The 22,792-nt window shown below is 41.4% G+C and overlaps 1 protein-coding gene across 11 annotated transcripts in view; it reads right to left on the bottom strand.

Moving 5' to 3' along the window:
- Positions 1-22,792, bottom strand: part of SOX5 (SRY-box transcription factor 5) — a 599,951-nt gene that overhangs the window by 236,732 nt on the left and 340,427 nt on the right. For 8 of the 11 annotated variants that reach the window (XM_088528386.1, XM_088528388.1, XM_088528387.1 and 5 more), the window contains one exon: positions 2,976-3,207. In XM_088528386.1, coding sequence (XP_088384512.1) covers positions 2,976-3,206 — 231 coding nt within the window. In that variant the 5' untranslated portion in view covers position 3,207. The remainder of the gene's footprint in view (positions 1-2,975; positions 3,208-22,792) is intronic. The other 3 variants (XM_088528391.1, XM_088528390.1, XM_088528389.1) reach the window with 1 other exon arrangement.

Here is a 22,792-nt window from a genome sequence, read left to right on the forward strand (position 1 = left end):
AAACAAGTCAAATAAACCCTCAGAACACAGAGCAACTAAAAATCTATCCCTGCAAATACTGCATCCTTAACAAGTTGCTTCAAAAAGGTATTAATTGATAGTATAATCCTCAAGTGTTTCCCAGCTAAGCTTATAGCCTGCTATTAACATTCTAAGGGGACATCCTCATAGATTGTAGGGCAAATGATTTGTCTTACACTTTCCTTTAAGCTTTTGCTTTAAACCTGATAAATTAGCTATTCTGCTAGCAAGAAAAGAAATCTCTGTTACTTAGACTAAGTATCTACTTTTTTCTTCTATAGGAAGGGAGTTTAGGACACAGTTGCCCCTGCCTTGAAAGACCTCTCTCTGGCTGCAGTTCCAGCAGCTTCAGAAATAGGCTGTTCGCCTCAACGCAAAGATAGAAGGCGTGTTTGGGGGCTATCTTGCTGATGTGGTTCGGCTTGAAGACCTTTCTTGGGCTTTTGCCCTTATTCTTTCCCAGCATTCAGAGCTGTGCCTCTCGAGTGGCTGACAAAGACAAGCGCTGCTACAACTTGGGCTACAGGAACAGAAGAAATTTTAGAAAAATCTACATCTCCCAAATTGTTGAGTTGTTTTTCTGCTGAAATTAGCCCTCTGAACTAAGGCTCCTGGGATGTTGCAGCTAAAAGTAACACATGATACAGAGGGTCCCTTCCAACCTTAAGGATTCTATGATTCTGGGAAGCTGCTGGCGCTTTGTCAATAAAAGTGTACCGGCTTGCACCATGGGGTCGTGTGTGTGCGGGCACACACCTGGATGGCTTTACAGAGACAGCAGAACATCACGGAACATGACAGCCAAGGACCAACGTGAGAATATTCTTTGGGAATTACTTTTGTAAATGATAAACATAGGAATTAAAGCCATCTAAAAGTTATCCAATTCAGGCAGGTCCTTCTTTTAAGATACAACTACACACCAAAGGGACAGAGTGCAGGATTATGTGCATTTTCCTCACTTATGCAACCATATCCTTCTGTCTGGAAACATACAGACTATGTCCTTTCTGACCTACCTGGATGACCATTTTTACATGACGCTCTTCACTAAAACAGAAATATTACCAAAATGCCACTTGTATTCAAACTGGCATTTTTCAAATGTATGTATGAAACCCAAACCTGTCCCCACAACAAAATGCTTCAAATCAACCTCTAGTATTTCATTACCACAATGAAATTGCCTAAGACATACAATACCTCCTATTATTAAGAGACATAATAGACTGTTTTCATATCAGATTAAATAAAGTCTATATAGCAGGAAGTCACACTACATGATCAGCTATACTTCTGGGTCTTAAAAACTATAAATGAATAGAAAAGCTTGTTAAACTCAGTTAAAGAGCAGTCAAATGTTTCAGTGAGGTGCAGTTAGAATATTTCTGGTGGGCCTCTTAGAAGACAATGAGGTTTTCTTTCATTAGTGTCCAGTTCTAGAGATGAAGTCATCAAAAGTTGGACTATTAACATACATGTTCTAAGGAACAGCCTCTTTTCTTTAACATGTTCTCTTAAGACAGGCGAAAACACAGCAAAGCTCATACCCCAGCGACAACCTAACACCCAATTTACTGGAACCATGTATTAGTGAACTGTATTCACATAAAAGGCATAATAAAGGATCAGAAGCAAACAAGCCCGAGTAACAACAGCCTTGCTCACGAATAATTTTTGCAACAAGGTTCCCTCCTCATTTGAAGTTGCAGTAGCTCAAAATGAAATGAAATATTCCATATCACTGTGTGAACTTAAGCATTACAGTAACAAGGGGAGGAGAAGGAGAAAGAGGAATGGGATGAGTGAGTCACTTTGCCTAGGAAAGCAGCTCCAGTGAATATCCAGCAACTTTGTCCAATGAGAAATAATAATCCCTAAGGCTTTTTATAACGACCTTGTTACATATGCGTTATGAGCTGTAAGGGCTTAAATAGCACCATGGAGTTGTTGCAGGCTTTTATGAGAATAAACTATCACCTATTTTGGGATTCCTTTTTAAAAGTCTTCAAAAACACAGGTCCATTCATTATCTTCACTTAGAGGGAAATTGTCAGTGGCCTTGTCAAAATGGGAAACCAACAGGAAAGTTGCAGTCAATCTGTACACAGGCGAGAGCTGTGCAGTGTGTTCACAACGGGCAGCTTTGTCAAGGTGCCTAAGTCCTGTGGCTTCTACAGCTTTTCGTGCCCCCTTCCTTCAACCTTCATAAAAATATATTCCAGTATTCTACATTAAATATTCAAACACTTTACAGCAGTGGTACTACAGTCCTAGCGAGGCACACGGCATTGTTTTCCTGTTCTTGGCATCTGTTTCTATAGAAAGCCAAACTGGACTATCAGTGGGCTGCTAGATAAACTGAATTAAGTGCACACCTTCATTTGTAAGGTGCATAAAGAGGTGGTAATTCACAAGTGAAAAAGCAGTAGGCTGGTATAATTCAGTAAACACAGTAAACTTTCTTTTAAGTATCTGTGGCATGTAAGATACACATCAGACCTGAATTTTTAAAAACAGCCAAATCCAAAACTGTTTTTTTCGACCTTTCATATAGCCTTGCGTGCTTTACTACTGCACAAACTTGGCATTGGGGTGATGTTTCAGACACCACGCCAAACATGACTCTCACTTACAGGGTTCCAAAACCCATTTACTGCTTGCTGAATACATACACTTCATATTCACATCACTGTTACTAAAAAGTGTTAGCACCCTAAATGCCAGCAGGCAAAGGTGAGGAAAAGGGGGGTTTGCACCCTAAGTGATTTAGCAGTTGTAGTGGAGGGTAAAGGCAGTCCAGCTAGGTCAGAGCTTTCACATTATTGTAGCATGTTCTTGTATGTGTAACTGTGCATTGTATACTCCATAGAGCATAGATCTGGATGCCAAACTACTGTAGAGGCAGAGCTGAAAGAATGGCTGTAAGCACAATAGACCATTAGCAAACCTACCATTGTGTTGTGCTGAGAAGTGGGAGTCCTATGGCCACAGTTCTCTTGCGTCAGCAGAGAAACTGGCTGAAATTCCTCAGAGTGAGGCTTGTTGGGAAAACTCACATGCAAGGGAAGGTGAAAGGCTGGGAGCCCGTCACTCTCCTCTTCTCCCACTTTCTGTCTGCTTGTCACCATGGCTACCTCTCCATCTGCTTCCCCATACGGAGAGGCTGGTCGCTTGGAAGACATCCTGGAAGGAACAAAAGAGGAGAAAATAATGAAACCTCCAAATAAATCCTTAATGCCGTCATTGTGTGGTTAGGGGCCATTGTAACAGAAATGCCTTTTTTGTGCTGGCAGAGAGCAGGAAACCATCCAAATACCACTGCAAAGCATACACAATTGGGAACAATGGCCAAGCAGGTAGCAACAGAACAGTGGCTTGTTTGTTGTGAGAATAATGCACTAATATAGCACTCTCTTGTAGTCTGCCTTCTTAAACATGAAAATTCACCTAAGAAGACTGCATAACGAAATGCAATGCCTTTAAAAATACATCCGTCTGGTTTTGTGTTTGCAGGAGATTGCAGAAGATAGAATGGCTCCCAGTGCAAGCCATTGTCACCTCTGCTTTTAATGGATAATCATGCATATATTTAAGAGTGTCTAATAAAACAACTTACAGAAAAAAAGCTTCTGTCAAAGACAAAATGTCTGTTTTCAGAAAACTTCACCAATGTGAGTGATAGAACATTATAATCACGTTGCAATGATCTTTTAAGGTTCACAGATCTGTGATAGATCAGCAATTAAACAACTGGACATTAATAATCAAAGCTTTGTGACAGCATATATTCAAGGTTATAATTTCTGTCAAGATAGCCTGTATTTCCTACATACAGTCATCTCAGGAAAAAAGAAATATATATATATATATATATAAATTACTTCTATATAAAGCAGGATACACAAGGACCGTACGCAGGGCATATAGTTTAAAAACACACACAAATATTCATGGGAAATTTGGGCCAGCTATCCAAATTCTTTGAGATTGCCCGATAATACTTTTCCAGTCATATCCATACACCTTCACCTTACAGAAAGACTGAAAGAAACCTTATGTCACCAGAAAGGTCAGTTTTCATCCAAGACAGTCACCGTAAAAAAATCTGACAACACAGTATGAACTCAGAACACTTCAGTTTGGTCTTCAGAATACAAAGGTCCAGCTAAGTACTAAAATGCTGGGGACTTTGGGGATTAATTACAAGAGCATTGTTCATGAAAAACAGTGTATGTGCATGGATGGCATAATGGGCCCCTGTGCTAAGCAGGGGCATCTGTCGTAAGGAGTGGAATGAAAAGTAAGAAACCCTGCAGACATAGTCAAAGGAGAAAAGAAATATAAAAGGAGAAAAATATTTAATGGAAAGGGAGAAGTTACGAACAAGAAAACTGAGGACTATTGTATGTAAGAGTTGAAAAGAGAGGCTGAAGTAATACCACTCCTCCTCAAAAATCTAGCATTTCTGATTCTAATTACCCCATTTTGATTTTCCACTTCACAGTTAAAGGGCCGCGTTTCAAAAGCCCAGCAGCCTCTTGAACCACGTGTGGGGCTGCTGTGAGGTGGAGCATGTCCATGCGATTTGGCATATTGAGCACGAAATGGTTCTTAACGGCAGTCAACTGGGTCTGAAAACAAACAGTGACTTTAAACAGCCCTTTGTTAGGGCTTATTTTGTTTCTAATGATCTCATTTTGAGCTCTGCCTCCCGAGCCAAGTTAGCTTATATTAAAGAAAAAAAAAATCAGACAAAAAAGAGAAGCCTACAGGACCAAGACTCAGTTGCACGTCGCCTGCTCTTCCCAGCACCGCCTATTGTCTGAGCACAGGGCCGCTCTCGATATCTGCTATTAGTGCTCGACTCAGTCCAACAGACTAACGCTTCATCCAGCCCACCTGAATTCTGGGTTTTGGGCTCCCCCACCTACATGTCTGCTGAGAAGCATATGTATAAAGACAGGGATTGCCAGATAGAAAGCTGCCACTTAGAGTCTATTAGCCCACTGCGTGAAGGATTTTACAGCTATGTGTGATGTGACAGACCCCAAGCTTTTCTTCTGCAGAAACCATGCAACTCTGTCCCTACGTTAACGTGAATTATTCATACTCTGCACTGCTACACATGCCACACCACAGCACACATTTTCCATTGATTCCGAATGTAACATTTTGGTTACTTATTTCGGAACTGCCTTAATAGAGGCTTGAGTTTTCTCTCTTTCTGAAAGAATCAGTATTAAGTGGTTGTCTCAATTTTGGCAAACAGAAAAGGAGGGACAAAATCATTAGTCAGGTTTTCCACAGTAGGCTCTATAGTTTAGGACATTCATATTTGACAAGATGACTGAAAACACTGTAAGCCACCTACAAAATTCTCCACTACAATTCACTTTGACAATACAATAGAGAGAGAGGATGCCTTCCTCTGCAATGAAGATTTGTATTGTATACTCTATACTCAAGTTGTGTGAAAAACTCCCACTGATGTTAACCCAGAATAACTACAGATTCTGTCACACTACTTCACAGGCAGAGTTTGACTATCATTTTGAACAGAGCTCTTCTGCTAAACTTTATTTGTGAATATATGGTTTCCACTAGAGCGTTCAGTTAGCACGCTGCAAATCATCATCACCTTCTGCTTGTCATTGTTCCCAGAAGGAATGACAACATTTTCTGTGGGGAATTTATAAAAAACACCCCAGGTAGGCAAAAGAGGTGACCACCTCGATATGCTAGCAGGAGAGATGATTGTATTCTTGATCTAAAACTAAAACCTACGGACTAGACTGGGGGCCATAGTGAAAGCAGGGAAGGAGCAAGAACCTTCTTCCTGCTTTGCACAGCTCCTGTGAGATCCAGATTAAGCTGCAAGCCGAGTGCCTATCACAATACGAGAGGGCTACACAATGGCTCAGGCGGCAAAGAGGACTAAGTCACCCCTCTAGTCTGCAGCGCTCTTCCAAATGAGCAGGATGTTTGGAGAAGTGCCTGCATGGAAGAGAACTGCGCTTTCTTCTCAGGTAACTGCCCATGCGTGAGCCAAGATGAGTCAGGCATAATCTGCCCTGCAGAAGACCCTGCCACCACCTTCCCCATCAAGCACAAACACCAGAGTGCCACAGAGAACACTTAACTCCTGATGAACATCTGGAAAAATTCCAAAAGAAAAAGCAAGAGTAAAAACATTAAAAAAAAAAATCCACATCTACTTCAACCTAAGTCCAAAAAGGACTAAAAGTACCAAAGCCCATAGCAAAAAATTACTCTGATAAGCTCACAAGCAGAAAATAACATGACACAACGTAAATCTATTCACAGTTAACTTTCATTATTTCTACAGTTTTACTGGTTCTTCTGAATTTGAAATGCTCCCACACTCTAAATCCTTGAATTGTTTTCACACATCTTTGTTTTCTTGAGCTTACATTAAGGACACTCAGTATTAGCTGGGATTCCATATCTGAGATGCAAGTTGAGTTCCCATTATAAGCAATAAACAAAGGGAAAGGACTAAATCCTGAATCATGACGTTATCTGAAACAGAGCTTTTTTAAACAGATCTAGGTCTAATTTTTAAAAAGTGAGGTAGTCAAATTATATCATCTTAACAGAGGACTGCAAGCATCCTGGATTTAGGTTCAGTCATAACACAACAGTTCACAATTTACATGACTTGAGTATCTTTTCCTTGAACAATCTGAAACTAAGAAGGGTTTTCAACAGCACCACTGTAAGAACTGCTTTTCGATCAGAGAGGAAATGTCACTTTCCTCAAGCATCAACTTATGGATAAGATTTAAAAAAAAAAAAGTCAAGACAGTTCAGAAAAAAACTGCAACACAGAGCACGAAATTCTGAAACTAAAAGAGGGGTCGGAGGGTAGAATCTCTTACAATTTAACACCTGCAAGAAGAGCTGAAATCCATTCTGCCGAACATGAACTCAAGATCCAAGCGTCATTTTTAGACAATCTCAACCTACCAAGTTCAGATCCAGCAGAGTGCAGCCAGGACTCAACTCTTGTCAGAAATATAGACTCAAAATTAATTCTTATCAAAGCCTGCGATGAACCCAAAGATTTAGTTCTAGTGAGGAATTCAAATACCCTTACAAGAAACAGGGTGGTAACTCTTCTGCTTTGGGAGGTGCTCCCGATAATGCAGAAAATGTGGGGAAAAAATACATAATTAAAAATACATTTATTCTATTAAACCAGCACAGGTTCTGGTAGTAGGTGGCTCTTTAGGGCACTAAGATGTCATTTTTCAAACTCCCTCTTATCCTGAGGTTATTCCTCGTCCAGGAGACCTTCCTGTCTTTGGCTGCACATGTCCCTTCACGCCCCTTCACCTTCTCAGGGACTCTCTGTGGGCTTAAACTGCTACTCAGGGCCCCTGGGTTCCTGCATTTGCCACCCACTGCTGCATGGCTGGGTTTTCCCACTGCAGAGCAAGAGCTACACGGCATCTGCCTAGATTGTATCCTCATGCCATATAAAAATGTTGGCTCCACTCAAATAATTGCAGGCTACCAAATAACACTAATTTATTTTCTTTCCATGAGTTTAGTGCCTCAGAAAAATGATTCTTCCACAGGACTCTTTTTTTTTTTTCTCATTATTTGTAACAGAACCTCATTAAGAGTCTCCACTAGATTTCCATTTGTTCATTGGTTTTGGTTCATTCAATGCATGATTGCATGCCCAAAATAAATCTAAAATGGTATCCGGTATTCAAGGAGATAGTGCCCTCTAGCACACAACCAGCAGCCGCTCCAATATGATTGCTTATGCCATAAAATTTCATAAATTTTATGTCATAAAATCCTAATCTTGTTACATTAAGCAAAATACCTCAGAAACATTTCAAATATCCACAAAAGCTTTTGGAGAAATGGCTTATCCATGTCTTTAAAAGTGACAAACACAGATGTGTCAGGGAAAAAGATATGAGGCCATAAATCTTAACTTGTTGGGAGTTAATTAAGGGATTCATCAATCATTACACAGCTAACACTATATATATACAGGCAAAATCCCATCAGCTGCCACAACCTACAGCAAGCTACAGGTTAAAAACTCCCAAAGTCCTTCTGTTCTGACTATTTATAAATGACTTTGTATAATCTAGCATTAAGACCTGTAATTATAAAACAGCATTAAAACAGGCCTGCATAGTTAGGGATAATTATAGTTGGTACACTTTTTAAGGAAATAAAAAGCTTTTCCATTCAAATGCCGGCTTTGCCGTTTTGACAGCTCCGAGTCCACGGGACGCAGAGAGATGGTTTAAATCGTGTGTCGGATTTTTGAGCACGCTACTCTCCCTCCTTCTCCCCTGATCAAGGGGGGCGCTGGGGCTGTCGCCCCACACCAGGCGTGACAGCGCCCGGCGGGAGCCGCATCCCCGGCTGCCAAACTCGCTCCCGTGGGGCTCGCTCCAGAGCGAGTGCCACGAGCCCCAGCCGCGGACTGCAGTGGGAGCTCAGGCCGTTCCCTTGATCCGCAGGGCTGCTTTCCTTTAATAAAGGCACACACGGGAAATCCTGTGGATTCTGCTTTGCCACAGAAAATACATACGATTATATACATATACATATTGAGAAACACAGAGGCAGTGCAAGTTTCTCCAATGTCTCACTCATACGTCTGCCGCATCTCCCATCATGTGTAGGAGCAAAACTGTTCAGATTCCCAGGTTTATTGAAGCTATGATCTCTCCACACACGGTCCAACCAAAAGGTGCTAATTAATATTAATGAATGTCTCCAGTCTGGCCTCAAATTCATTCATATTTACTTACACTGACTAACTAGTACCTCTCTTAAAAAGCACACAACTTTGTTCATTTTGACAGGATTACTTGTGTAATAAGGTATTACTCAACATGAGTAAGGGTGGCAGACTCCCACACTCTGTCCCACTGGGAACTGCAAGCCCGACTTGTTTCTACACATACCACTAAAAACAGACTTCACTTGGCAATAGCTTTGAGTCATTTACAGCCTGACTTGGAATTATTTACTGAAGTAATTTTACATTAAAAAAAAAAGAGAAAAGCAAAAATCTCTAATCTGTTAATCAATAAAAATATGTGCATGAAATGTGCCCTCAGCTGTCACTCACAGTGAGATGCAATAATCTGTTATTTATTACTTTCTAAGATCATATCAATCAGCCATCTTTTCAAGTGCACATATGCTACCAATAAGTTATGTTATTGACAAAAGGCTTTGGTGAATAAGTCAACTCCGTTAATATAGAGTAAACTTAGCATGACACAAACTGTGCAGCGTTTCTGAGTAGTTCTCTATTATTATAACAGTGACAAGTAATCCTATGGTGAAGGTCACCCAAAAACTTCCAATTCAGCCTACTCAGCTTTATCCCTACTTACCCCTCACTGCTGCTCTCCAGTTTGCTCTCTGACTGCGGTAGCTTTTATATATATATATATATATATTTTTAAGAGAAAAAGAAAACTGACTCTAAAATGGGCATGCAATGTGCTATTCCCTCATTTATTTTAAAGTTTGCATTTTAAAATGTAGTAATATGCCCACAGCAGCTCAGCTGATACATATTGTAGAAATTGCTATTTTTTCTCTCTCCCCCTCCACCTGAGAATTTTTCAGAAGCCCAGTGGCAAATGGTTTAATTCTGACAAATTTTGAAACCCTCAAATAATAAAGTCACTGCAAGAGTCATTCAATAAAATGTTTAAAATATTTTAGAATTTTTCTTATTGGAAAGTGAAAAACATGCTTTAAAAAAAAAAAAAAGAACGCTATGTTCTCAACTAAAAACTTATCATCTCCATTTTCTTGTAATTTCCACAATAACTTTTTGCACAGGAAAAAAAAAAGGCACTATAAAATCAAGCATAGGAAAAACACACTGTGCAGAGAAATGCATGCTGAATATTCCCTATACGTTTCATGCATACATTTTCAGTGACCTTTTGAAGCAGGTAACTTAGAAAGATTGACTGTGCATGACTAAGTTATTTAGGGGAATAAGCCAGCCTGACGCAGACCAAACCTCCACCAAAACAGACTTTGCAGGGTGACAAAACCCTCCTATCAGGATACTCTGCTCTATGTCTGCCTCCAATAGTCATGTATAGATCTCAAAGGGGGCTTCTCCTTTTTGTCCTGCTTTGCACCTTAACTAGTAGCTGTTCAACACAAAGTTCAGCCCAAAGATATACAGTCAACACCCAGAATTAGTCTCGTATTTTTGTTTGGTATCTGTCAAACCCATAAGCCTTCTTTTTTTTTTTTTTTTTCCAGTAGTTTGTGTGTTAACTAAAAGAGCTAAAAATCTCATACCGTGTTCGCAGACCCAAAACTACAAGAAGAGATCTTCCTTCAGCTGAAAAGCACGTTTCTGAAAGATCAGAATTCACAACTTGCATGTTTTGAGAACTGTGCAGAAAGGGAAACTCCACGGCAGCGAAGACGGGTGGCTACACAAATAACACTCCACCGCAGCGAAGACGGGGTTAGGGCACGGGAACACCCGAACGTAACAGCGCACGTCAAAGACGGCGAGCGCTGATCAGCACAAACTCTGAAACAGCAGGATGCAGCCAGTGTTGATGTTTCAAGTCAACCGAGCCTGATCACTAGCTTCTTTCATGCAAAAGACTCTGCTTGGATGGTTTTGAATTAAATCTACAAGCTCATTTATTTTCTGGTACATCTTCAAATTAACTCTGCCTTCCTTTCTTTTCTTCCTTTTTATTTCTCCCCATCATTTTAGAAATATACTTCCCCTCACTCTTCAGCTCCTAACGCGTCAGCTTGCTTTCTTACTCGCCTCCTAATATATAATCCCGCTTGCTTTCTTACTTTTTTTTCCACACCTGTTCTCATGCACAGACGAATATCAGAGTTCTTGTCTGTTTTTGCTTTTTGTCTCATTATTTCTCTGCAAAGCTTTAGGAGCCGACCACCACTGGAACTACTGAGTATCGCAACCACCAGCGCGCTGGGAAACCACCACTCTTCTGGCAGCTGCGCTACAAGCAGGGATCTCGACACATAGTCAGAGTTTTAAAGGCACGAACCTTTGCTGTTCAAACTAATTCTGGAAAATGCTAGAAGCCAGCCAGCCTGCAGACGCTGAGGGGGAGAGTTGTGCTGCGTGTTATAAGGAATCCATACATCACACACAGACGCACATGCCTAATTGCCGCCAACTGAAATGAAGGCAGGGAGTTAAAAAAGGCTTAAAATTATGACCATTATGAATGACTTATTCAAAGAAGTCTGAAGGAGCCCAGACTCATCCTGAAAAGTGAGCTAATAGCAAAACTTTTGTAACTCAGAGAGCTTATCCTTGGTCATTCATATTCCTTGTTTAATCAAGCTGACACAGAATTTTCTTTAAGCATAATACTAAATGATGAATTACTTTCAGTGGAATCAACATTAATAATAGAAATTCTCTCGCAAAAGCAGTCTGGAGTTTGATATAATAAACCATTCTTTTGATCTAGATCTAGCTAAACTGCAACACAGGTTTTCCCACTGTTTTATCAGGCCATTGCTTAATAACGTGAGTGCCAGGGAAACAGCTACCCAAGTTCAAGCCCCCTCTCTTCCCTCGATCCTTACTACATTTCAATCCAATAAAAGGATTCTCCTGTATTTAAAATAACAATACTCCCTAACCAGAGACTGTACACAATCAAAAATTAACTTGAAATAAGGAAAGAATATAAAATAATTTGATTTTTTTTCTACTTCAGTCTGAATTCAATTACAGGCAAGTTCAGTGTAAGAAGTTTCTATTGCATATATGTTCGATTTAACCAATATGCATGTAATTACACTTTTAAAATTATTTTTAATACACCCACAGATGTCCATGCCTCAGCAGTTTAGGTATCATTCTGCCATTACTATATACCCCTGTTCAAAAAACCCATTCAGACGTGCATATGTTTGCAGCATGTATACCACCCTATAATAAAAATAAATGAACACAGAGAAGCACATATATCCATGCATATATAATGTAACTATATATTTGCTAGTAAAATTAATAATTCTAAGAAAGTATGAATGCTTATACAGTCACAGCGGTGAAATAGTGGGCCTCTAGCTGACTTTAACGGAAGCAGAATGGGGTTGCAGAAAACCTGTGTGTACCTGAAAGCCTAACAGGCAGAGTGAAAAGCGCCCTGCGTGTGCATGTCTGTGTGTACCAAAATACTCAGGCAGAAGCAATGTCTCTAATGGATGTAAACACTTTCTAACAGGTTAATTCCAGCTGCAGATAATTTTTTTAATTGTTTTTGTTCCACCGGCACGTTCTCCCCTCTCCCCTTTTTGGGGTTTATATAGGACAGGTGCATTCTTGGCCCAGGAACAAATAATCCTGGAGAGTCTGAGAAAGAAAAATTGAACTGAATTTGATGACAAAATGACAGGGAATAAATACATTATTGCCTTTCTATTATGTTAAAAAACAAAACCCCCAAATTTTGAACATCTATAATGTCTAAGCAATTGAGGTAGAAATTTCAAAGCTGAAAAGAAATTGTTCCAAAGCCCAGATGTTGCTTTTCAGAAACTAGTGAAAATTGCTGCTTCTGAAAGCCACTGTGAAATACAAATAGAGTAAAACAAAAATTGTTTAAATAAAAATAATTTTACTCAGACATCCTGATATCTCAAAAGAGATAAACTCTTTTCACATGGTCTTGCCCACATCTATCGTACTTGAGGTTCCTCTCGGAGTCAGGCCACCTGTGCTCCAATAGGTGGATTGCGTGAGGCATAAGGCAGAAAGAGTTCATGCAAGGGAGCTCCTACTCCACACAGCGCGTGTATTGCACTGCGAAGCTTTCTTGTGGTGCCTTTGGAAAGATTCATAACTGTTGTATTATCTTGCCATTACTTATTCAGAAAGCGTCAGGAACTACAAAGTTATATTAATAAAGGCACAGGGTGGCAAAGCACACACTGCAGCAGCATCTATTGCTAGAGCCGCTAATTCGGCGGCTTCTTCATTTCTGAGGGCCCACGTTGGGTTTCGAGAGCCACCCAACACTTCTCAGCACCGTTGCTTTCACAGCCCCATGTCTCCTCACTGTTATAACTGCACTCCTAGGTACAGGGATCGACTTCCCCTCACTGCTGTCTGAAAGCTGTATTTCTGCTACAGCTGATTTGAGAACCGCCTGTCAAATTTCTACAGAAAGAACAGCATTTAGCAGAGTTGTGAGCAGACGATAACTGTCCCTCTTCACAAACCTTAAGTCTAGATTTTGCTGGAGCTGCTACATAGCTAGTAATCTAACACGCATATATCCATGTTTATCAGCACAAACCAACAAAATGCATACCGGCATCCTAAATAAAAACAAATTCAGGAATAAGAAGAATGAGAGACCATTCTAAAAAGGAAACATACCTTCAGGCCCGTAAGGAGTCTCAAATATTATTTGAGAAAGGCTGCAGTGGCAGGCGCTAAAACACTGTTGTAAAAAGCAGTCCACTTTGGGAATCCTGGAGCGGGGGGGAAGGAGGAAAACCCCCTGAAACGGGTGTCCTTCCCTGCAGGGAAGCTGGGGGAGCACCAGCCATTCACCCTCCCATAGCTACTTTGTTCACCTTCAGCTCTGTTGTTCAACAGCAGTTCCCATAAAGCTCCCCAAAGCCCCAGCTGTATAAACCGATGCTGTCAAAGGACACAGTTAGGGACGGACGGAACAGGGAGGGGTGTCTAACGTGCTGGCCACTGAGTGAGCTGCAGGGATAAAGGAGCCTTGATGGAGAGAAGTAATCGCCCATCATCGCTGTTTGTTTATTCTACCTCCTCCACCACATACTGGAACCTTTTTTTGTTTTTTCCATTACCAAAACCATCCCCCACTGAGAGGCCTTTGTGATCTAAAAGGGGCAGAGCCCCTCTCCCTTAGCACCGGCAAGTTTATGTAGGCAGATTCATTCAAACACATTTTAAAATAAACATTTGGCTCTTCCCCTGCATCACACTGTCCACACACTGCCTTCAAACACATTAAAAAAAAATCACCATTAAAATGCACTTGCATGGGATTATTTTTAACGAGATGTATTAAAACAGTTTAGCAGCCTAAGACCCCCGTTGCCGAGGAGGTTCCACTTCAGAAGACAGCTCTCGTCTGCTGAAAAAAATAAATACACATTACAGTAAAGTAAACCTGACTGCTACTGCCATATCAAGCGGTGTATTAGCTTTCTTGAAAAGACCACTTCCATAAGAAAAAAAAACTTTGCCCCTTTGGGGATATCCCTAATTATAATAGAAGCGAATCTCAATCCAGATGTTCAGATCTGAAACACATCTCGCAAGGGGTAGGAGGAAAACAACCACCGCGTGGAGAATCAGGAACTGCGAGCGCTGCCGGCACTGAGGAGCACGGATCCCTCAAGGCACAGGGGAGGTAGCGCCAAGCACCCTCACAAAGTACCTGTTCAGCAACCTCTCTCACTCTCCGCTCTGCCTCCTTGATTTTTTTTCCCCAAGTACATGGATTTGGCACTGCCAACAGCTCGAAAATGAGCAAATCCATTTGCCCTGTATCCCTGGGAAAACGTGGCAGAAAGTAGATCTCCGAGAAGCTACCAGCAGCACCTGAAGTTGATGCTGCCAAGAAGCTGGCTCAGCTGCCAGCGGATGTCGCACACTCCGTGGGCGACCCATTCCAGCCACGGAATCCGTCAGCAGTGGTTATAGTCCCGCCCGAGCAGCTCACTGGGAGAAAGCACCCACTCATGGTAGTGGCTTTGACAACCATTCCCTAGCTGGGCCACCTGAGCTGACGATCAGCTAATGCTTTCATTGTCCCCAGTCTGAACAAAGCAGCAACACATGCAAACCGCAGCAAGAAAGACCCACTGTCCTGGTTTTAGTCTTGAAAAGGTAATAAATAGCTTTTCATTCGCGTAAGTAGTCATCTGGCAAGCTCTACCGCTGTTGGAACGGCATCTCAGGCAGAAGGCTGGTTTAACGACTGGAATACGTCATAGAAATCTAATTCTGCGGGATGGCAACTTCCTTTGGAGCTGGTCATTGCTGCAGTGAGAAGCAGAAACACTGAAATTGGGCGGCGGCGGCGAAGTGCCTCATGGTCGTCGCTCTGGGGCTGCTGAAGGGGGAGTTGTTTTATCAGTGGTTACTGCTCTGAGATCAAAAAGAGTCTTGCTGTTACCATTCATTTACTTGATACTTTTGTGTACATGTGAGCGCAGGGAAAAATTAAGCACTCCATTCAGACACCTGAATACTGCAAAATTAAGTTTCTTCAGAGTCCTGCCAACAAACTTAAAGAATCTTGTGTGTGTGTGTGTGTGTGTGTGTGTGTGCGCACGCACACATGCATGTAAGGACCACAGTTTTGTGGTCTTTCCTTTTATGGGCACTGATAATGCCAAAATAATAATAGGAGTACTTCACCAAATGCATTTCACTGTACAGTCCAGTTTCGCCGGGTCACCTTTTCCACCCCTCAGACCAGAGGGAAACTAACACCTTGCTAGGGACGGTAACTTCCGCTTACTGAGTGTTTATTTACTGGGTACAAACACCTGTCACAAGGCCCCATCATTAAGTGTTTCTGACTGCCCCATTTCACAGACGGGCAGAGCGCAGTTCTTGCTCACGCGGTGCCCAGTGCCGGCACATCTGGCGCAGCTGTATCCCTACCTGACCCTCGTCCCGCACAGCGGGACCAGACCAGGACAGCAACCCACAAACTCCGACTTTCAAACTCCTCTGTTATTCCCGAGCTCCTCGGGTAATCCCTTGCTAGATGAAAATGCGGGCTACCGCAGCCATCAGATGCCTCATGAAGGTGATGAGGGAAAGCTGAAGAGCTTCCCAACCTCTCCAGCCCTTGCCCTGGTAAGCAGTGGTGCAGCCTATTGAGAGGCACAGGATTCTCTAGACAGGGCAGCTTCTGCAATAGGAGATCTTGTACCTAGCTCGCCCCAACCATCCCTTCATTCACACACTGAAAGCCAAGAACCTCCTGTTTACTTGTCCTTTCCCTTTTAAATGACCCATCCAGGTGTATCAGATCTGAGCTTTTAAAAGAATCTCCACCTAAGAGGAGGTCTCAAAGCTGCCTGCTCGGTGCCAGGGGAAGGCCTGGAGGCCTTTGCATCTGCCTGCTCCCAACAGGGCCGAGACGCCCAGCTCCAGGCTGCCTCTCCTGCTGCCATTTCCCAAGGGTTTTGACGGTTCCCCCTGCAAGAGACCTCACCCACCCTACCAAGGACTGCTGCTGTTGCCTCCGACTCCCTTCTCGCCCTGTCCACAGGGTGGAGATTGGACAGGGCTGAGCTTACTAGACCTTGCATCCCTTCCCCAGCCTCTCTTGGCCACGCTCATGCCATAGGTGTACAACATAAGACAGATTTATGAAGATATTTAAGTGCCAAAATAAATGGAGTTGGCATTGCTATACAAGATTTTCCAATACACTTTCAAAAATGCTTGAGCACTTGTGAAAATATGACTAGTGGCCCATCTATGTCCCTACATACCTACACACCTCTACAAATCTCTTCCTACTTCTCTTCTTCCTTCATGCCATTTACTAAAGAGCTTTTAACTTTTATGCTTGCACTACTCTTTTCATCTTTAAAAGCACTTACAAACACTAATTACTCTTCACATATCCTTTCTGGGAAGTAAATAAGGATTATTATCCCCTCTGAAGTAAATCAGGATTACTAACTCCTTTTTACACCCAGAAGAACTACAGAAGAGAATTTAAGTGGTCTGCACACCCAGCGTAAAGAGAAGATACTGAATTACGTGGATTATGATAGGAAGGTTCTCCACTCTGTGCTAAGACAATCATGGTCTGCATCTTATCCCTCTGTTTGCAAACGGTCCTCTTCTACCTTCTGGCTGGTGATCAAATATTTAACATATCCCATAAAATGAAAAATATGAACTTTACTGCAGTGACTCTTCTTTGTCATGCCCCATTACTTAAACTGGGTGGCACCATGTGCCTGTATGATGGTTTTCAATTTTATTATAGTCTCTATTTGCTCACTTACTTAAGATGTTTAAAGAAGAGTTGTATGGATTATCAGACAGTCTGAAAAGTTCAGTTCAGAGCTCTTCAAACACAGTCATTTTCATCTTATTAGCACAAGTAAAGTAAAAGCCTTAGGCAGGTAATTTAACATCCAGTTTATCCAAAGGGACTTCTAAAGAAAAAGTCAACCTTTGTAAATTGTTTGTGATAATCTCCAAATTGATCATTAATTATCAGCTGCTAGAGAGTGTTTCTTCCATCAGTGGCACTGCAAAAATATTCTTCAGAAAATCTACTGTCAAGACTGCAACCTGGATAATCGGCCATTACTAGAAATAACAAAGTTACAAAGCAGGCAGCAGCCCAGCTAAGCAAAGCCTGAAAGCTGAATACAGTCTTCATTATTAATTAGGTTATGTTCTACATTCGATAATATCCTCCCACTTACAGTGGTGGTCACAATTAGCTTAGATCAGTTCAACTGCACTGAATAAAAACATGCATTAATTTGTACTGCCAAGTAGCTTTGAGTGGATGCACAGAAACTTCACTTTCCCTACTGCAGTTTCCTGGTTTTCTTCCACAAGAAGCGAAATGACCAAAGTCTGAAAGTAAAATCTAAGAAGGTTTTTCCATTTGTGTTTTTGTGAGAGAGAGGTGGCAAACAGACAGTCTCAAGGAAGGCACGTTAGTGCTAGTTAGCCTCAGTTGCAGATAGTCCAGGAACAAATGAAGCCCTGAGGTACAAGAGACAAAATAATGAAGTTAAGATTCCCAATATAAAAAGCTATGAACACCATTTTGCAGAGATATCAAGTGGGGCATACTTTAACAGAATTTTGGCCTTATTATGACAAATGTGTAACATTTGATATTCTCATAGTTCCTAGCACAACTAACGCACTTCATGGAGAGTCCCTGTAATCTTTAACAGAAGGGTTTGGGATGTCATATGCATCTCTCACAGGCTCAGAGACACCTGACAAACAGCGTTTTAAAAAAGACCTTCGCCAAGTCATAAATATGACCACGGCAGCCGTAAGTCACAAGCTTGGCAACTGTTTCTTGGCGTCTAGCAATGCACAGAACTTAGGAAATAAAGAATCGGTGTTAAACAGAAGATACAGACGTAACGTTAGAGTACCCAAAATGTTTTTGATTAGAACAAGGAAAATATATTAATAAAATTCAGAATCCTTGGAAAACTCTATATGAGCACCCACCACCACTGTGACTTTTAGGGATGCCACAGCTGGAGCTGAAGCCTTTTGCAATTGGCAAAGCTTTTATTGGCAGGGCTTTTAATTTATTTCTCTGTTTTTGTTTTAAAATAGATGAAATGCTTAATACTCCTCCCAAGTAAAAATTTTTTTCTTCATGTTAAAATACTCCCTTCTCATTTTGTTCATAACACAGGTCTACTAGCAGTGCCAGCACTTTGACTCTTGAAGACACCAAATGCAACTGGATTACAGCTGTAAAGATGGGAAAAGGCGAAAGCTCCCCAGCTGAAAGAACCAAAGACAGCTTTGCTTAGATTCTCTCAAATGTATATAATTTAGGTCTACAATTGTAGCACAGCTTTTTTTTTTTTTTTCTTTTCTTTTTTTTAAAGAACACATTGGAAAAATCTGTTTCTGAGGGCAGAAAGTCTGAAAACAAAGAGTCTCTTCTGGATAGACGATGCACAATTCTTCTAAAGAGCAATGGAAGGGATGGTGCCAAGGAATGGGCCACCTCTCCTGAAGGAGGCCATCTTCAGCAAGGGAAGCAGCAGGACCTCAACTACTCTGCAAGAAATCTGTAATAAGCACGGGTATCAAAAAACACTTTCTCTCTAGACAGCCCTAAGCCCTAGATGCATCCAGCAGCACATACATCATTTGATTTTGTTCTGTTTTCTAACTTAAGGGCATGAAATAAACGTTTCACAGACAGGCGAGTATCACCACGAGAAGAACTCAACTTGCAGAATTTTACATTGGTTGCCCTCCAAAAGCACAGGAGAAATCAAATTGACTGTGAGATTTGGGGCTTAGCTTGTGGGACTGAAAATTTAAAGGTATTCTTATAAGTGAAAATAAAATACAATTTAGGGAAATATGATGAATCCTGTGATGCCATTTATAACTAGCCCTTCTCAGCAGAAGTGCACTAATATTCTCAATACGTGCTTAATATTGGAAGCAAGATTTACCCTCAACTGCTAATGGACAGGATGATATCGAAGTTGTCATCTCTTAAATAGACCTTGGGTTGATTTTGTGTCGAGGAGTAGCCCCAATTAATTCGGTAGTGTCCTCACCACATTTAGCACTGTGTACAGGAGAAAAGACACTTGCAGAGGTCTCTCTAAGGACTGAGCGAGCTTTGAAATTCCAGTTTCGATGCTGTTATGTGAAACAGGAGTCCAGCTCGCTCAGCAGAAAGCAGTACAAGTGAACTCAGTGAGACTGCTCATGTGAATACATCTTAGCAGAATCAGAGCCCGCTGGAGCCACCCAGGAAGCTAAGCTTAAAGAAGGCACTTGAGCGTCGCCGGGTTCCAGCAGGCTGCAGCCTCGAGGAGCAGCTAGCACCTGAGGAGAGAGGAGGAAAGGTTTGCTGCCTGGCAATAGGGTGGTGTTAACGTAACACAATCTGTTAAATGGAAAAGCAAAATTAAATCCAATTTGGTGTCTTCACATTTCACACTCCAGAGACTCTCACTGACTGAATGAAGGACAGGAAGGGGTAAGAAAAAAACAGTTCTTAATAATTTTTGCAAACTGAATCGTCTATTTCTCTGACTTGTGCTTAATTAAATCAAGAGGTGATCTGAAGGAAGACCGATGTGTTTTATTTGTGTAGCTATTCCTCAAGGCATGCCTGCAACAACAGAAGAAATGTCTGCCTCCTCCTGCCCATTTTGCTCTTCATACTCCCCCTTGTCCCCTCCACAACTCAAATGCTTCACTCGCACTAAGGAACAGAGTGAGCAGAAGTGCCAGGCCAGTTAGGGAGGGCTTCCTTGTGACTTGCCTCCTGTCCCTCTAAAGTTGGAAGCTTCTCCATCAAAACAAGAAATGAATTTAGTTGAATGGAGAGCTGCAAATTACTTGGAAGACAGGAACTAAGTTTCTTCTCTTGCTGTGTTCAAACCTCTGCCTGCAGCGGGGTCCTTATCAGCAGGGAAATGGCTGCACAGCTGACAGGCTTTAACTGCTGCCTGCTTCCCTCTCCAGTCAGGTACAAGGAATGGTAACAACACACGTGTGTCAGTGACACTGAGCGAGTTGCTCCCTTCGATGTTTGTAAAGCACTCCGAGACCTTAGCACAAGGGGCACATCCTAAGTACAAAATATTATCATCATTATAAGAAACTGGGGCACGTTCCAATTAAGCTGTTTCTACTGAACTCCTAGTCTTTGACTCAGGATGTCTTTGGCTTCTTGGTGTGCATATATACACTGTCCAAACCAGAAAACTGGAAAGCTATAGAGGACCTTTTTCTTCACCAGCCCGTTTCTTTCTTATTTATTTTTTTTCAGAAGAAATATTTCTCTGTACCACCCACATTCACTTTCAGGCTAATTATGCTTTGCAGGACAACCAGCATAAAGCCAATTACAGTATACTGAGGTAACGGAAGGCCTAGTCAAACAAACAGGATAACTTCCCTTACTCTGTTCCTTTTTTCCACTGAAGTATGAATCCCCAAATCCATAGAGCATGACCCTTAAAAAAAAAAAAAAGAACAAGAACACCGCCACCAAAGCAACCTTTGTTTCCCCTCTCCTTCCCCTCTTTTTCTTTCTGCCACTCCCACACACTTCTAGCTGGACCTCTCCCCAACCTACAAATTACCAAACCAAACATCCAGGAGCAGAGTCCCAATATCACACTGCTGTCCTCTTTCCATGCAAACTTCCCTCTTTCACACAAACCTACATCTATGAGTAGCTGTTTCTTCCTCCCCTGCCAGCATCACTGCTTCCCTTTTGCCCCTTTCCACCGTGCTGCAGGATCCTGGGCAGACCAGTGTTTCACAGCAAAGCCGCAGCATGTGTGTGAGGAAGATGCCAAATCTACAAAGTTTGCAGCATTTTCAGCTGCCACTGATTCCAACAGCAACTTTGAATCAATCATTACTTACAGCAGGAAAAAAGCAGGCAGCCAGAGGATGCACCCCTCTGATTTGGCTAAAGCATCCATAAGGACATTGTTGATACAATGGTTTGCAGACTGTATTTTTGTAATAGCGTACTAATTTTAACAGAGTAAAAAGAACGAATATTTACCTACAGTATTGCAGTTCTTTCCCATTACATCTTTTAAGCAGCTTGTCGTATCCAAACAACTTATATCGTCATGGACACATTTGGATGAGCAGTAACGTGTACCATGCCTCTCTTTCTGTATACAACTCACATACAGAAGATAGGTCAGCTGCACAAGTCATTAGTAAGGATTCACTTTCTAAAACCAGAAATGAATTTTCATCCCAGGAAGATACTGTGGTCCTTCATTACCTCTATGCTATAACAGACACCTAAAAATAGGCATTGCAAAAACCCTGTACAAATTTCAGCTTTTCAAAACATAAATGTGTCAGAACAGTCTTCTGACGGGTGTGATAGAAATCAGGTGAAATCGTAACAGGAAAACAAAAAAAGAAAATAGAAATAGGAGGATGAACCAAGCAGAGATGCTGCTTCACTGCTACAATGCACACCACTTAATGCAGCTGTTTTCATACAATCTAATAACGTTTTTGCTGGGTCTGTCTTCAACTCCTCCATTTAGAGGCTCTGGCCTGATTGTCTGAGTATGCTGGAAGACACCAAACGTGGATGGCGTAGAGCTTTTAAACTGAAGCACCCATGTACCTAGTGGGACAAAAAACTGTCTTGGATAATGAGCAGTTTTCAATACCCAAAGCTTGGGAGAGTCCATGTCATCTTGTGTTGCTTTAATTCTATTCCTTTAATAAACTCAAAATATAGAGACTGTTGTGATTCAAGTTTTTGGGCTAGTAATGTCAATTAATTAAAAAGGAATTAAAGAAGTAACAAAAGCGGGTCACTGTAAATGCAGATGTAATCAAAAGTTCAAAAATTAATTTCAAATCTCTCGGCATGGCTGGAAAACACAGGAGCTCAGTCTACCCGGCTACTGTATAACCGGACTCTACAAATCTCTTCCTATTTATTTATTGCCGAGTCCCTTCCCTTCTAAATCTTGCTAGGAAGATAGATTCTGCCTATCCAGGTAGGGGTTGAGAGCCTTCGATGACTGTGTTACGTAAGCTGGGAAATGGAATGTTTGTCCTGTTCTTTAGCCTACATCAGGACCAAACAGTAATGTTATCTTCTGATTAATACTATCTCCCGTATTATTTTGCCGTTTCCTACAACAAAAATAAAAACACACTGTCAAATTTAGATAATTAGCATTGTAAAATACATCCCACTACCAACAATGTAGTAATAAACATACAAAAAAAGGCATTTATGCTAAAGTGGGCCAAAATCCATTACTTTCTGTCATGTACAGTCATTTAAGTTTTGCACAATTGTGTCTTCATTCCTGACTCATGAAGTCAGTCCGAGGGGACTCCATGCTATGCTGTATTTTCCATGTTTCACTTCACTAAAATATTACAAATACGTTACCATGTATCTGGGATTTTTTCTGCAATCATCATAACAAACCAATGTTTTCATAATGTCGC

This window comes from Tinamus guttatus, unplaced genomic scaffold, assembly GCF_059628265.1.
Source record: "Tinamus guttatus ecotype Peru unplaced genomic scaffold, ASM5962826v1 Tinamus_guttatus_pri_ptg000308l, whole genome shotgun sequence".
NCBI classification, from domain to species: domain Eukaryota; kingdom Metazoa; phylum Chordata; class Aves; order Tinamiformes; family Tinamidae; genus Tinamus; species Tinamus guttatus.